The sequence below is a fragment of the Acomys russatus genome, chromosome 5 (genome assembly GCF_903995435.1).
Source record: "Acomys russatus chromosome 5, mAcoRus1.1, whole genome shotgun sequence".
Taxonomy (NCBI): Eukaryota; Metazoa; Chordata; class Mammalia; order Rodentia; family Muridae; genus Acomys; species Acomys russatus.
The window spans coordinates 30,439,771-30,455,700 of record NC_067141.1 but is presented as its reverse complement, the minus strand read 5'-3'; the positions used below and the strand labels follow the sequence as shown (position 1 = coordinate 30,455,700).

Genomic DNA, 15,930 nt, shown 5'->3' with positions numbered 1-15,930 from the left:
TCTAGCACGGAATGCGTCAAATGTCGACCTGGGGTGGGGCAGTCACTAAACCTTTAGAGAAAGGGTTTCTCTGTAACAAGTCCTGGACTGGGTTTGTACCCTAGGCTGGCCTTGAACCCTCTGCTGGTTCTTCAAGGCTATTTGGGGATTCTGTTGCTAAGGTGGTTTGCCTCACGTGAGCCTTTCAACTTCTCTGCTTGAAGTAAAAGTCCAGTGGCTGGTCTGTGAGTGTGGGTACCAGGCCTTTTGGTTTGGTTTTAGTGTTTTTGAGGCAGGGTTTCTGTGTATCCTTGGCTGTCCTAGAGTAGCTCTGTAGACCAGGCGGGCCTTAGAAGTCTCAAAGATATTTTCTGTGGTAAAGAAGAGTCTGGCCACAGCCAACATGAATACCTAGTAGCTGAGAATGCAGTCCAGAGTAGGCAGTGGTGGTACACGCCTTTAATTCCAGCACATGGGAGGCTGAGGCAGGTGGATCTGTGAGTTGAATGACAGCCAAGGCTACACAGGGAAACCTAGAAACCAGGAGAATGGAGCCCAGGGGTACACAATTGTGCCCTAGTTTATAAGTCTGAAACAGGGTGATACTGTGTTAACCTGTGTTGGATTGGGAATACATCATCCAGGCTCAATCCAACTATAACACCAAGTTGTGTGTCCTGTGACCTAGAGTGGGCAGATGGGCTTTAAACAATAACAGATGAAATGGAATTAAAACAATACTTACCACCAAAGGTGCTGGGAGGTGGGAAATGGGAATATTCCACAAGTCGGGTTCTATAGATGCAGGGCCCTGTTGGGTCCCAAAGAGGACAGGCATTTGGAGTTTCCTGACCCTCTGTATCCTCAGGAATCCAGGGGGCGTCCTCATCTTGTTCTTGCCCCCAGCCAAGTCCAGGATTAAATGCTCTTAGAGGAGATACGGGGTCCTGTGGGATCCAAGCCCAGCCTGGGAGAAGAGTTAGACTATGAATGTTAGATATTATTGATATACTTTGTCCTGGACTCAACTTAGACCTGGCTGGCCTCGAACTCACAACGACCCGCCCACCTCTGCCTCCAAGTGCTGGGATTAAACGCAGCACCACCACCTGGCTATCTACTGTGTCTTATTCATTTGTTTTGTAACAAAGTCTCTCCTGGCCACCTCGGAGCTTAGAGTGTAACAGATCAGAGAAACCCTGTCAGGGTGGGGAGGCTGAGGGGATATCTGAATGGCCCTGTGGCCAGGCAGGGTGCAGAGCCTGGCACTCCACAATCTCAGTATTCAGAAGGCTGAAGAAGGGTTACCATGAGTCCAGGGCTAGCGTGGGTGGCAGAGTGAGTCTGACTCAAATAAATAAAATAAAAAAGGACTGGAGATTTGAGTGCAGCAGCACAGAACAAGCGAACAAATAAGACAAGCATGGTGCCACAAGTTTGTAATCCCACAATTTGGGAGCCTGAATCAGATCTTCAGTTCAAGGCAAGTTTGAGCTGTACAGTGAGTCTTTGGGAAGACAAAAAACAAAAAAACAAAAAAAACACACACACACAAAACACCCAAACTCCTTTAATGTTCTCAATAGTATCAACTGCCTAAACTTCTCTCACTATTTAGGGGAAGGGGGTGTGCTGGGATTGGAAGACAGCGTCTTGGACATGCTATTATGTTCTTTAGCTTGGAACCATACCACACCTCCCATTTCTGACATTCCTGGACACCGACTGTGGGTTTAAAATATCTAGATGGGAGGCTGGAGAGATGGCTCAGTGGTTAAGAGCACTGCCTGCTCTTCCAAAGGACCTGGGTTCAATTCCCAGCACCCACATGGCAGTTCACAACTGTCTGTAACTCCAAGATCTGACACCCTCACACCAACACATAAATTTTAAAAATTAAATAAATAAATATTTTTAAAAATAATAAAATAAAATATCTAGATGGCCTTGGCCTCTCAATAAGCCACCACCCTCACCTGGCTCTTCCCTTTCGTCCTGGAAGAAGGCTTCTGCTTCCTCTTCCTCACCATCAGTGAGCAGCAGCAACTCCTCATGTGGCCACGGCTGGTCCTCCTGGTCCTCCTCATTGCCCTCTGAGGCCTCTACCACAATAGAGGGCAGGCGGGGCTTTTGAGACCCCTGCAAAGCACCACAGGGATGTTGAGCCCAGTTCCAGTGAGCCAGCCCCAGGACCCAGGGAATTGTGGTACTCACCTGATATTCATGATGTCCTTCACATCTGCCAATCTCTTCTCTGTTTTTTGAGAGAGGACTGGCCAACCGGGGGCTTTCTGGATGCCATGAAGAGACCGGGCTATCTCCAGACCAAGGTCCATTCTTGCTACTCCCTGGCACAAGGGCCATGATAGTGACTCTTAAGCTTGCAGAGTATTTGGATTCCAGGCCAAGTATCCCTACCCAGTGCCCACACAGACTGTGCCTTAATCTTCTTTGGAGAGGGCCCCTTAATCACTGCTGAGGAAAGGAAGATGACATGCTGGGAGATTATGGGCCTTCTGCGGGTGGGGAGAAGCCAAAGAGGAGAGACAGGAGCTTTATTCTGTTTACTCCCTGAGGCACAGAATGGCAATCAAGGTAAGAGACAAGGGCAGCTGGATTAAAGCCCTATAAATAAAGAGCTGGGATGATGGGTTTCCTAACTCCTTGTTTACTGGTTTTCTCAAGTAGGATTGCCAGAGAGCCGGGCGTGGTGGCGAACGCCTTTAATCCCAGCACTCGGGAGTCAGAGGTGGGCAGATCGCTGTGAGTTCGAGGCCAGCCTGGTCTACAAAGCAAGTACAGGATGGCTATGATAACATAAAGAAACCCTGTCTCGAAAAACAAAAAGCATATGTAATGTTCATTGATGTTTTCCCGATATGTATGTCTGTGTGAGGGTGCCAGAAGTCCTAGAACTGGAGTTACAGAAGTTACAGGACTGCCCTGTGAGTGCTGGGAATTGAACCCAGGTCCTCTGGAAAAGCAGCCAGTTCTCTCAACCATTGACCCATCTCTCCATTCCTGGGCTTGTTTATTTGTGTGTTATTTAATTAATAATTACTGTGGGTTTTTTGCTGTTTGCCATGAACCCTTTTTGTTACTTTAAATGTATTTATTTTATGGGTATAGGCTTTTTGCCTGCATGCACGCCTTCTTCCAAGGAGGCCAAAGAGGACATTGGGTCTCTTTGGACAGGAGTTACAGATAGTTGTGAGAAACTATGTGGGTGATTAGACTCAAAGCAGGTCCTCTTGGTAAACAGCCAGGGCTCTTAACCACAGAGCCATCTCTCCCAGCAAGACAGGATTTCACTGTGTATCACTGGCTGTCTGGTAACTCACTCTGTAGTCCAGGCTGGCCTTGAACTCAGAGATCTGCCTGACTGGCCCCCCAGTGTGGCGCAGAGATTAAAAGTGTGTACCACCATCCTGTATATCAGCTGAACTCTTTTTTAAAAAACAATTTATTTATTTATTTATTATGTATACAGTATTCTGCCTGCAAGGCAGAAGAGGGCACCAATCTCATTATAGCTGGTTGTGAGCCACCATGTGGCTGCTGGGAATTGACCTCAGGACCTCTAGGAAGAGCAGACAGTGCTCTTAACCTCTGAGCCATCTCTCCAGCCCTTTTTTTTTCTTTTTGAGACATACTTTCTCTATGTAGCCTTGGCTGTCCTGGACTCACTTTGTAGACCAGGCTGGCCTCAAACTCACAAAGATCCACCTGTCTCTGCCTCCCAAGTGCTGGGATCATAGGTGCGCACCACCACGCCTGGCTTGAACTCTCTAAAATATTCTACTATTCACAAGGTGTCGGTGCACCTTCAGTCATAGCACTAGGGAGGCAGAGGCAGTCAGATTTCTGACTTTGAGGCAAAACCTGGTCTATAGGATGAGTTACAGAACACCTAGGGCTATACAGAGAAACCCTGTATCTGAAAACAAAACAAAACAATTAAAAACTACATATAAATTCAAGTATCATTAGACTTCAGGACATTTATTGTCACAAATGACATTTTTGGGCCCATGAGATGGGTCAGCAGGTACATAAACCTGAGTGGAAGCAAAACCTGAAGACTGGACCCTCAGCTCTGCAGCCTACCTAGTATAAGGAGAGAGGGAAGTCATGTTTTTCCAGTACGGAAACCAAGACACAAGAACAAACAAACAATTTTCCTAATATAACACATCTAAAGAATATTTTCTTGGGCTGGAGAGATGGCTCAGAGGTTAAGAGCACTGTCTGCTCTTCCAAAGGTCCTGAGTTCAATTCCCAGCAACCACATTGTGGCTTACGTGTCTCAAAAAACAAAAACAAAAAGAAAAGTAAAAACCAGAACTGGGCATGGTGGCATACATTTTTAATCCCAGCACTCAGGAGGCAGAGGCAGATAGGTCACTGTGACTTCAAGGTGAGCCTGGTCTACAAAGTGAGTTTAGGACAGCCAAGGCTACACAGAGAAACCTTGTCTCGAAAACCAAAACAAACAAAAATCTCAATAGCCAGGCATGATGACACACGCCTTTAATCCCTCACTTGGGAGTCAGAGGAAGGTGGATCATTGTGAGCCTGGTCTACAAAGCAAGTCCAGGAGAGCCAGGGCTACGCAGAGAAGCCCTGTCTCAGGAAAAAAACAAAAGCAAGCTAGGCGCACACCTGTAATCTCAGCTCTTCCAGAAGTCCTGACTTCAATAATCACATCGTGTCCTGAGCTCAATTCCCAGCAACCATATGATGCTCTCTTCTGTCCTGCAAGTGCGCATGCAGGCAGAACACTGTATACATAATAAAAAATAAATCTTAAAGCAGGGCGGTGGTGGCGCACGCCTTTAATCCCAGCACTCGGGAGGCAGAGGCAGGTGGATCGCTGTAAATTCGAGTCTAGTCTGGTCTACAGAGTTAGTCCAGGACAGCCAAGGCTACACAGAGAAACCTTGTCTCGAAAAACCAAAAAAACAAAACAAAACAAAAAATAAATCTTGAAAAAAAAAACAAAAAACCTAGCAGGGCAGTGCTGGCGCACGCCTTTAATCCCAGGATATGGGACGCAGAGGCAGGTGAATCTGTGTGAGTCGAGACCAGCCTGGTCTACAGAGAGAGTTCCAGGACAGCTAGAGAACCCTGTCTCAGAAAAAACAAAAAAGAAAGAAAGAAAGAAAACTAAATAAACTAATAATAATAATAATATAAAGCCAATTGGACTGCAGCTGTCATTCAGTGGTAGAGTGACTCAAGGTTCTGCCACCCATCTGTGGGACTGTAGAGCTGAAGGCTGGAGGACTGCAAATCAAGAATTGCTTAGACACCGGGCGGTGTTGGCGCAGGCCTTTAATCCCAGCACTTGGGAGGCAGAGGCAGGTGGATCACTGTGAGTTCGAGGCCAGCCTGGGGAAAAAAACTGGCTATTGTGAAATACATTACCAGCCATGCACTCTTTGATGACAATGGTCCTGTTTGGAACTGGAATTAGACAGTTATGAACTGTTTTGTGGGTGCTGGGAATTGAACCAGGGCCCTTTGGGAGAGCAGCCAATGCTCTTAACTTCTAAGCGCCAACAATTTTTTTTTTTTTAAAGTTTCATTATTTTTTGTGTGTGAGTGTTTTACCAGCATGCCCATTGAGTCTAAATGTTTCCAGGGACTAGCCCTCTCTAGCCAGACTGTTTCTCTATGATTTTAGGTCTGGCCCCTCCCCGCCCTCAGGTCGCTCTAGCCCGCACAGGGAGCGGTGAGATCCCGGTTCCCTTCTAGGCTGCGGGAGGATGGTAATGCGTCTCGTTGGTAATGCAGTCCTTGATGGAGGCTGTTCGTAAAGCACTGGCAGTGGTTGCGGTGCTGGGCGTAGGGGCTGGAGTAGGCTCCATTCTGTTTGTTCTTGTGACCCCAGGAGAACAACAGAGGCAGTCGATGCTGAAGGTAGAAACAACCGGGCTCCCAGAGGTGGGTGTGCGTGGGGAGAACCCCTGTCTTCCGGCCCGGAATGCAAACATCCTTTTTGCCCGCAGGAGATGCTGGAACAGGACCCGCAGCGCAGGGACGAAGCGATCAGGACTAAGGAACTAATGATGGCTACGCTGAGGGAGGCCGCAGCCACGCAGGAGAACGTGGCCTGGAGGAAGAACTGGACGGTTAGCGGCGGCGGCAGGTCAGCGTGACACCAGGAGCTCGTGGATGGGCGCGGGGACCTTTGAGGCGCATTTCTTCGTGCGCCGGGCGTGGAGTCCCGATTCAGGAGACACGCCACGACTCTGAGGCACAGGGAGCTGCGGACACGGGGGCTTGATTGTGGAACCAAAAGAAAAGAATAAATCCAGTTCACCTGTTAAGTGGATTCCGCAGCGGGGCGTCTTAAACTAGAAAGACAGGGTGGGTGTGGTAGGGCCCGAATACTGAGGCAACTGTAAGCCACTTACTTCCCCTGGAGAGTTCTAAATCCAGTATGCTTTCCGACGAGCAAAACAGGTCACGTGATATGTTTCCTTCTGCAGCTGGCTATGAAACACTTTTCTTTTTTGGTTTTTCGAGACAGGAGTTCTCTGTGTAACAGCTCTGGCTGTCATGGAACTCGCTGAGTAGACACAGGCTGGCCTCGAACTCACAGAGATCCACTTGCCTCTGCCTCCCATGTCCTGGGATTAAAGGCATGCTCCACCGCCGCCTGGCTGGTAAAACACTTTACTAAAGTCTGTTTTTTGTGTGTCAATATGTGTGTTGTGTAAATGAAAATCACAAGTGTGGGCGCGCCGCGTATATGGAGGTCACAGCACAGCTTCGGGAAGACCGTTCTCTACTTCCATTTTGTGCCTGGCTTGCAGACCAAGCACCTTGACCCTTCTCACCTACCCAAGCTTGTTTCTTTCTTTTGGTTTTTTTGAGACAGGGTTTCTCTGTGTGGTCTTGGCTATCCTGGACTCACTTTGTGGACCTGCCTGCCTCTGCCTCCTGAGTGCTGGGATTAAAGGCGTGCACCACCACAGCTGGCTTTTCTTTCTTTCTTTTTCCTTCCTTTTTATTTATTTATTTTTTTAAAATTTTATTTATATATTATGTATACAGCATTCTGCCTGCAGGCCGGAAGAGATGGTTGTGAGCCACCATGTGGTTGCTGGGAATTGAACTCATGACCTTTGGAAGAGCAGTCAGTGCTCTTAACCTCTGAGCCATCTCTCCAGCCCCTTTATTTTTATTTACATTTATTTTATGTGCATTGGTGTTTTGCCTGTGTCTATGTCTATGTGAGGGTGTCAGATCTTTGAATACAGACAGGTGTGTGAGCTGTCATGTCGGTGCTGGTGTTGGAACACAGGTCCTCTGGAACATCAGTCAGTGCCTTTTAATGCTAAGCCATCTCTCCAGCCCACCTACCAAACTTCTGAGACAGGGTCTCATATCCCAGGCTAGTCTGGAAGTTCATATGTATTCCTTCAGCCAGACAGTGGTTGCACATGCCTTTAATCCCAGCACTTGAGAAGGCAAATCTCTGAGATCAAGGCCAGCCTGGTCTACCAAGTGAGTTTAGGCTAGCCAAGGCAAACACACAGAGACCCTGTCTCAAAAAAATAAAACAGGGCCAGGTGTGGTAGTGCACGCCTTTAATCCCAGCACTCAGGGGCCAGGCTGGGCTACAAAGTAAGTCCAGGACAGTCAAGGCTACACAGAGAGATGCTATCTCAAAAAACCAAAAGAAATAGCTATAACTATTTCAAAATAGGTAAAAAGACAGCTTAAAAAAAAAAATGCAGCAGGGAGTGTGAGTCAAATTTAAAACATGTTCAAAGTCAGCCCTGTCTGTAAAGTATGTCAGGCTATCCTAGAGTTGAGATCCTGCCATAGGATTGCCACCATCCCTGCAAAGTTCAGTCTCTCACCAAATATAGTGACATGGAATGTTGCCATGGCCTTGGGTAATGGCCCTTTGAGCTAAGCTGGAGGACCTAAATCCAGTCCTTGGAACCCACATGGTGAGAGGGCAGAACTGGCTCCTGTTTCTTCTGACCTCCACAGGCATAGAGAAAAGCAGTGGGTCCTCACCCCAAGCTTTTCACTGCAGTACTATGCTTTCAGTCTCTGAGTCCAGTTGCAGTATTTCTTGGAAAGGTCAGTGAAAGCGTGACCTACGGAAGCAGGCCTGGTGGCAGACAGAACACAAGCAAACAAAAAAGGCCGTGGACTTGGAACTACAACAGACCAAGCAGACCACAAATCCTTCTTTGGCTTTTGGCTGAGGATTAAGCCCTAGCACCTTGGGCATGCTAATAAATGTTACCTGTCACCGAGCTGCAGGTCTAGCTCACATATATGTATGTGTGTCTGTAAAACACACTGTTCTGCCGGGCATGGCAGTGTTCACCTTTAATCCCAGCACTCGGAAGGCAGAGGCAGGTGGGTTTCTGAGTTCAGGGCTAGCCTGGTCTACAGATTGAGCCCGGGCTACCCAAGAGTGCTGGAATTGAAGGCATTTGCCACTGCGCCACCCACTCTTGAATATTGTTTTGTTGTTGTTTTGACTAAACCTTGACTTTTTTAGGTTTTTCGAGACAGGGTTTCTCTGTGTAGCCTTGGCTGTCCTGGACTAGCTTTGTAGACCAGGCTGGCCTCTAACAGTGATCCACCTGCCTCTGCCTCCCGAGTGCTGGGATTAAAGGTGTGTGCCACCACTGCCCAGCCCCAAACCTTGACTTGTATTAAGAAGCTGCATATTTATTTTGCTTTCTGACTCTGCTTGTGCCTTCAACACTTTCACAACAGTTTTCTGCTCCTCAATAAGAAAAGCCCACTTGAACCTGTCAGCCACACTTGGCCCTGCTGGTGTGTTCGCCTTACACAATCTCCACACACACCACAGGCAGACTTAGGTGCTTTCCTAATCTTCTTGGCACACAGGTATTTCTGCCCTGGCACCCTGCTGGGGTCACAGGTCCCATAGTCAAAATCGCTGTTATGTGTACTAAGATAGGAAGGCTGTTCTGATCAGGTGTAGTTATTTTAGATCAGACCAGCAAATTACAGGCCTTTGTCCAAACTGACATTGATAGCAAGTATAAGAACCAGAATACCCACTTGGGAAGCCTAGTTAAAGGCATTTTTGTTTTGTTGAGAAAGAGCCTCTCTGTAGCCCCACCTGTCCTAGAACTCAAAGATCTACCTGCCTCTTCCTGAGAGTTGGGGTTAAAATTGTGTGTCTCCATGCCCTGCTAGCTCAAGATCCTATTGGTCAGACTTCTGGAGCGTCTTTCTCTTTGCCTTAACTGTCTTGTTAAATTTCTGCTGACCTTGTCCTTATTTCTGGGTGCAGAGAATAGGTCACAATGCAGCCATTAAGAACATTTACCAAAAAAAAAAAAAAAAAAAAAAAAAAGAACATTTACCACTGCTGGGCGTGGTGGCACACACCTTTAATCCCAGCACTTGGGAGGCAGAGGCAGGAGGATCACTGTGAGTTCGAGGCCAGCCTGGTCTACAAAGTAAGTCCAAGATAGCCAAGGCTACCCAGAGAAACCTTGTCTCAAAAAAGAAAAAGAAAAAGAACATTCACAGCAGGCTGGTGTGGCACACACCAGTAATCACAGCACTTGGGAAGTAGAGGTAGGTAGATCTCTGTAGTTCGAGGCCAGCCTGGTCTACACAGCAAGTCCAGGACAGCCAAGACTACACAGAAGAAACCCTGTCTCAAAAAACCAAAAAAAACCCCCCAAAACCCAAAAACACTTACAGGGACTGTGTTTAGAGGCACTCAGAATGGTCCAGCATTTGACATACCATGCATTGTAAGCTCTCCTACAGTACAACCTCCAACAGGATTGTTTACCAGAACAAAAGAGGTTGGGAAAGCACCTAAATCTGCATGCAGTGTATGCCCAGGCAGACTGCGAGGGGATGGTACTGTAAGAGCTAAAGTCCTTATGAGATTATCTAAGACAAAGGAACATGCCAGCAGGACCTACAGTGTGCCTGTGTGCCCATGACAGGATCAAGTGTGCTTTCCTTACTGAGGAGCAGAAAATTGTTGTGAAAGTGTTGAAGGCAAACAGTCAGAAAGCAAAATAAATATGCAGTCTTTTGAGTAATAAAAGTCAGGGCGCCGGGCGTGGTGGCGCACGCCTTTAATCCCAGCACTCTGGAGGCAGAGGCAGGTGGATCGCTGTGAGTTCGAGGCCAGCCTGGTCTACAAAGTGAGTCCAGGATGGCCAAGGCTACACAGAGAAACCCTGTCTCGAAAAACCAAAAAAATAAATAAATAAAAGTCAAGGCTCGGTCAAAACAACAAAAAGAACATTCAGAGCGGGCAGAAATATCACAAACTCAAGGCCAGCATGAGAAACACAGTAAGATCCTAGAGGAAAAAGTTGCCTAGGGATGCAGCTAAATGCTTTCTCAGCATGCACAAAACCCTGCCTTCAGTCACCAATATTGTGGGAAAAGATATATGTGGTACCCAAAACATTTGTTTTTCAGTTTTTCAAGACAGGGTTTCTCTGTGTAGTCTTGGCTGTCCTGGACTCGCTTTGTAGACCAGGCTGGCCTCTACACCTGCTTCTACCTCCCAAGTGCTGGGATTAAAGGTATACGCCACCACACCTGGCCAAAACATTTGTTTTTCAAGACAGGGTCCTTCTGTTTCCTTGGCTGTCATGAAACTCTGAGATCCACCTGCTTCTGTCTCCTGAGTGCTGGGATTAAGGGCATGTGCAACCACTACCCAGTTTAAAATACAGCTTTCTTTAAAAAGGACGTATTTATTTTTTATGTTTTGCCTGTATGTATCTAATGTGTACCATGTGCCCATGGAAGTCAGATGTTGGCTTATGGAATTTGAGTTATAAATGGTTATGAGCCAGCTGAGTGTGGTGGTGTACCTGTAATCCCAGCACTTGGGAGGTAGAGGCAAACAGATCACTTGAGGCCAGCCAGGTCTGCAAATGGAGTCCAGGACAGCCAAGGTTACACAAGGAAACCTTGTCTCCAAGTTATAAGCCATCATGTGGATAAAGACAATTGACATCAGGTTCTCTGCAAGAACAGTAGTGCTCTTAACCACTGAGCCAATCTCTCTAGTATGTGTGACCCAGAAGACAGAAGAGGGCATCAGATCCCCTGAACTATGAGCTGCATTTAGCAGTAAGGATTTAAACTCAAGCTCAGCATGGTGGTACACACCTTTAATCCCAGCTTCTGGGAAGCAGAGGCAGGTGGTACACTGAAGGTCAGCCTGGTCTACATAGTTTGTGTCAAAACAAACAAAAGCCCTCATGTACCACCTCATGCCAATGAACGAAAGGTGCCACGTAATGTGCCCTCCCCCAAGCAGGACTCAGTCCTAGATGATGAAGAGTTCTTACTTCAAATGCCTTTTATCATCTCTTCACATTGCCCTTCCCAGGAACTGAGGAAGGGTCCAGGCGTATACAGAACTCAAAGGGTCTATTTATTAGGAAGGAAATGTCAGTGCTTTATCAAAGATGAGATCAGAGATGGTGGGATGGAGGACCCTCAGCTGGGACACTTCTTGGCCACAATGAGGACAGCAGAAGGCACGAGTCCTAGGAATGGAAGAAAGATTTTGAATTATAAGGATACTAGATTTGGGCCTTCAAATCCCTGGACACATACCATGTCCAGTGAGCCCCTTCCATCCCAACTGTCCCTCATCCCGTTAAGTCTCACATAACATACCCAGTTCCTGCAGAGGCCGCTCCATGTCAGCCTCTGAGAAAGCCCGTCTGGGGAAGCCACTGAGCAACTGCACAGGGTCCTGGTCCTGCCCAGGCTCCTCCCCACGGTGGAGCTCTACATAGAGTCTCACAGCGGCCAGCTGTTCCCGGGCCCGGAACGTTTGCGTCAGTGAAGTCCCATCAGGCAGCCTCACCTAGAAGCAGGAGAGAGGCAGTACTGTGAGCACTGAAACTGAGCAAGGGCCACAAGTGGACTGGCTCACGCCTATAGCCCCAGCACTTGGGGCACAGGTAGATTTCTCAAAGTTCAAGACCAGCCTGGTTCACATAAAGTTAAAGGGCTGGAAGCAGGAAGAACAACATCAAGGCCGAGCAGGGCGTGGTGGCGCACGCCTTTAACCCCAGCACTCGGGAGGCAGAGGCAGGCGGATCACGGAGTTCGAGGCCAGCCTGGTCTACAAAGTGAGTGTAGGACAGCCAAGGCTACACAGAGAAACCCTATCTTGAAAAGACAAAAACAATAACTGAATAAATAAGTGAGGGAGCCAGGCACACACACCTGTAATCCCAGCACTCTGAGAGGCAGAGGCAGGTAGAGCTCGGTGACTTCTGGGGCCAGCCTGGTCTACAAAGCAAGTCCAAGACAGCCAAGACTACACAGAGAAACCCTGTCTCAAAAAAAAAAAAAAAAAAAAAAAAAAAAATTTTTTTTTAATTAAAAAAAAAAAGAAAAGGACAAGGATCACCAGAAGTTAAGAGGTCAGCTTGATCTTCATAGTGAACTCCAGGCCAGTAGGGCTGTATAGCAAGACCTTGTCCCAAGAAGAAAACAAAGTCCAGAGTGGTGGCACATGCCTTTAGTCCTAGCACTCAGGCCGAGGCAGGGCATCTCACAGTTGAAGACCGACCTAGTGAAGCCCTGTCTCAGGAAAGGGGGGACTACAGCTAGCTCTGCTCTGCTCGGAGAGTGTGAGCCAGCACAACAGTTAAAGGAGGGGATGAAAAAGGACTCCCAAGAACCTCACACCCGGGAAAAGACAAGGCGGAATTATTTTTTAAACTCAGGATAAGCACCATATTATGGAAAGAGCTGGGTAATGAATCTATGAGAACATTATGAATAAGTAAAGGCGAAACTGCTGAGTAAGAATGAAGTATGGACTTAAATAAGACGAGCAGGTGAAATCTGATCTCTCCGGCGAGGAGCAGAGGAGGTAGGATTTCCCGTCATGTACAAACAAGGGAGTGATCTGGCAAAGGGGACCTGAGTGCCAAAGGCTCTGGGCACCTTATAAGCCAACACTGAGTTCCAGGAGCAACACAGCCACCAGAAAGCTACCTGTATGCGACACTGGTCATACTCCCGCTTGGTAGGAGGCTCCTGGCTGGGAGAAGGAGGAACAGGACCTGGGTCTGTTGTTGGTGGGGATGACCGGGAACCCACACTACCACCATACTGGAAGACAAAATGAACATTAGCTCAGGGGTAGCACACTAGTCTAGCATGTATAAAAGCTCAAGCTCCAAAGGCAAAAAGCACGAAATAAAACAAAAGCCACGCCCACTGTTTGGTAGCTCACAACATTTACTACTAGCACTTGGAAGACTGAGGCAGGAGGATGCCATGAGTCTGAGACCAGCTTAAGCTACAGTTTGTGTCAAACAAACAAATCACATAAGCACATGTTTTCTCTTGAGAATGAAAAAGGAAATAGAGCTGGGAGTGATGTCGCACACCTTTAATCCAGCACTCAGGAGGCAGAGGCAGGTGGGTTGCTGGGAGTTCGAGGCCAGCCTGGTCTACAAAGCGAGTCCAGGACAGCCAAGGCTACACAGAGAAGCCCAGTCTCAAAAACCAAAACAAGGGAGGCTAGAGAGATGGCTCAGCGGTTAAGAGCACTGTCTGCTCTTCCAGAGGTCCTGAGTTCAATTCCCAGCAACCACATGGTGGCTCCCAGCCATCTATACGAACATCTGATGCCCTCTTCTGGCCTGCAGGTGTACATGCAGGTAGAGCAGTCATATACCTAAAATATTTAAAAAAAAAAAAAAAACTGGAAAAAGGAAATAAACCCACTTACTCCATTATACCCACAGGCTACCTAATCACCTACCTTCTTAGCTCTCTCTGCTTTGTCCCTTTCAATTTTTTCTCGAACCCTTTGTCTGGAATGGAGACAGGAAGCAAACAGGTCACACACAGGGACCAATCTTGATTTCTTTCTCAATTACCAACCAACACAGCGCCCAGACCTGGCAGCCAGTTCTTCAGCCTTTTCCCTCCTGCGCTCCTCAGCGGCCCGGCGCATCTCGTCCTCCTGGAGTCTCTGCCGAGCCGCTGACAGCTCTTGTCCTTGCCTCCGCCGCTGCTTCTCTCGTTCCAAAGCCTCTCGCTCCTCTCTTTCTTCACGTTCCCTCTGCTTCTGCGCCACAAGTTCCAACATCCTGTTTGGCAAAGAAAGAGCTGAAGCTGGCCATGGAGTGGGAAGGTGAGTTTAGACAGAGAAGTCTGAACACACTAAGGGAATGTGTGATTCCAAGACCGGTGGAAGGAAACAAACCAAGATAGAAAAAAGACAAAGAGGAGCCAGGCATGGTGGCACACACCTTTGATCCCAGCAACTCTGGAGGCAGTGACAGGGGATCTCAGGGATACAGAGAAACCCTGTCTCAAAAAACTAAAAAACAACAGCAAAAATAAAAAACAAAAAGAAGAGGGGGCCTAGGCATGCTCAATGGGAGAGCAAATACAGCATGTATGGGGCCTTACAGTTAAAAAATAATAATAAATGAGGGCCTGACATAGTGGTGCAGATACCTACAATCCCAGCACTTGCAAGGTAGAGGCAAAAAGAGTTGGAATTCAGGCTAATGTGCCGCCACATGGGCAGTTTGAGACCAGTCTAAACTACACGAGACCATGTTTCCTGGTGTGGTCTGTGACTTGTGTTTGTATTGGAGAGGAAGGACGATGACCCATGACCCTTAGGAGAGGGAGTCTATGGGCCAGCTATGGTGGCCTGTGCCTGTAACGCCAGCACTCGGATGAATGTGGCTTTGAACTTAGCCTAGGAGACATAGTGGGTTCCAGGCCAGCCTGAGGCACACAGCTAGACCCTGCCTCAAAAAGCAACGCAGGGCAGAGTGGTGAAGGCCTGTATTCCCAGCACCCTGGAGGCAGAGGCAGGAGGATCGGGGCTTCGGCTTGGGCAAGAGTGCGGCTGCCTTCAAAGACAACACACACACACACACACACACACACAGTGAAACTGCCAGTTACCTCTTCGTCTGCTCTTGTCTTTCCTCTTCAGTCAGAATGGGTTTGCTTTCCCCAGCAGCAGACCCAGATCCTACAAACAAGCAACCCGCATTATTATTTATAATAAAAACCCATTCTGGTTTCCTCAGGCCCACAAAAGATGTCTAGAATCGCAAGATGTCTCCCAGTCAGGACCTTCAGGGCCAACTTGCTCCGAGGACGTGGGTTCCCGTCCCAGGATGTGGCCGAGGGGGGTCTCTAGAGGTTCGTCCACATCGGGGTCGTCTTCGTGCTCCATAAGCCTGGGCGGGGAAAGCCGGCGAGGTGGGGGTTAGCCTGGAGGAGGCCACCCTTCCCAGGCGCCCCCCAAACCTCCGACCCCCGCGCCGGCCGCTCACCAGTCCATCGCAGCCTCGATGCCCTGGTTCCCTGTGAGGGCCAGAGCCTTCTCCCTGGGGGGGGGGGGGGCAGAAAGACGGTGAGTAGCGACCGCCAGCCATGGTGACAGTCAGGTCGCGCAGGCCCCGCGGCCCCCCACCACGGGCTAGGGGGAGGCTCCCTTACGCGCGTCCCCTGGGAAAGCCCATCTCGATGAGACTCTCCAGAGCCGTCAGCTCCGCCATGGCGCCCGCCTCCGCTTCCGCGGGGACCTGAGGTTGACCAGAAGGAAAGCGACAAAGAGTCAGCCCTGGGCGACTCCGCCCGCCACGCCGCCCTCCCGGCGCTAACTCACCGGGCTGCGGACCCGGGGACGGGGGTGGGGTGGGGGTGGGACACTGAGGGAGGAGAGCGGAGGGGAAGCGGAAGTGCCCCGGCTGTTTGTGTCACGTGGGGGTGCGGTAGACGGGTACCGGGGAGAGCCAGAAAAGTTCCTCCTGGTGGGCGGGGACATCTGCGGTTCGAAGCTGACGCGCCGAGACCCACCCACCGCGAGCAAACGGGACAGCTGCTTGAGCTGGCCGGCTGGGTTTCAGAAACTAAAAAGAGGACCTGCCGCCCAAGACGGAGTATCTG

At 48.8% G+C, this 15,930-nt stretch overlaps 2 protein-coding genes across 2 annotated transcripts; one reads left to right on the top strand and one right to left on the bottom strand.

Moving 5' to 3' along the window:
• Nucleotides 1-5,776: 5,776 nt before the first annotated feature.
• LOC127190014 (ubiquinol-cytochrome-c reductase complex assembly factor 3) lies at nucleotides 5,777-6,579 on the top strand. The gene is made up of 2 exons (XM_051147063.1): nucleotides 5,777-5,901; nucleotides 5,991-6,579. The coding sequence occupies exons 1-2, from the start codon at nucleotides 5,782-5,784 to the stop codon at nucleotides 6,138-6,140; spliced, it is 270 nt and encodes an 89-aa protein (XP_051003020.1). The 5' UTR covers nucleotides 5,777-5,781; the 3' UTR covers nucleotides 6,141-6,579.
• A 4,810-nt stretch (nucleotides 6,580-11,389) lies between these two features.
• On the bottom strand, nucleotides 11,390-15,707 carry Ubxn1 (UBX domain protein 1). Its single transcript, XM_051146084.1, has 10 exons — nucleotides 15,650-15,707; nucleotides 15,481-15,566; nucleotides 15,315-15,368; nucleotides 15,112-15,218; nucleotides 14,938-15,007; nucleotides 13,911-14,102; nucleotides 13,772-13,823; nucleotides 12,997-13,113; nucleotides 11,659-11,851; nucleotides 11,390-11,525 (listed from the first exon to the last, which is right to left on the bottom strand). The coding sequence occupies exons 2-10, from the start codon at nucleotides 15,537-15,539 to the stop codon at nucleotides 11,476-11,478; spliced, it is 894 nt and encodes a 297-aa protein (XP_051002041.1). The 5' UTR covers nucleotides 15,540-15,566; nucleotides 15,650-15,707; the 3' UTR covers nucleotides 11,390-11,475.
• Nucleotides 15,708-15,930: the final 223 nt, after the last annotated feature.

Excerpts from the sequence above, each read along its gene's own strand:
- Ubxn1 (XM_051146084.1), bottom strand. The coding sequence starts at position 15,539 with ATGGCGGAGCTGACGGCTCTGGAGAGTCTCATCGAGATGGGCTTTCCC. Across the intron at positions 13,824-13,910 it reads GCTGAAGAACTGGCTGCCAG|ACAAAGGGTTCGAGAAAAAA; the intron begins GTCTGGGCGCTG and ends TCTCCATTCCAG. Across the intron at positions 13,114-13,771 it reads AAGCAGAGAGAGCTAAGAAG|TATGGTGGTAGTGTGGGTTC; the intron begins GTAGGTGATTAG and ends TTTGTCTTCCAG.
- LOC127190014 (XM_051147063.1), top strand. The coding sequence starts at position 5,782 with ATGGAGGCTGTTCGTAAAGCACTGGCAGTGGTTGCGGTGCTGGGCGTA. Across the intron at positions 5,902-5,990 it reads AGAGGCAGTCGATGCTGAAG|GAGATGCTGGAACAGGACCC; the intron begins GTAGAAACAACC and ends TTTTGCCCGCAG.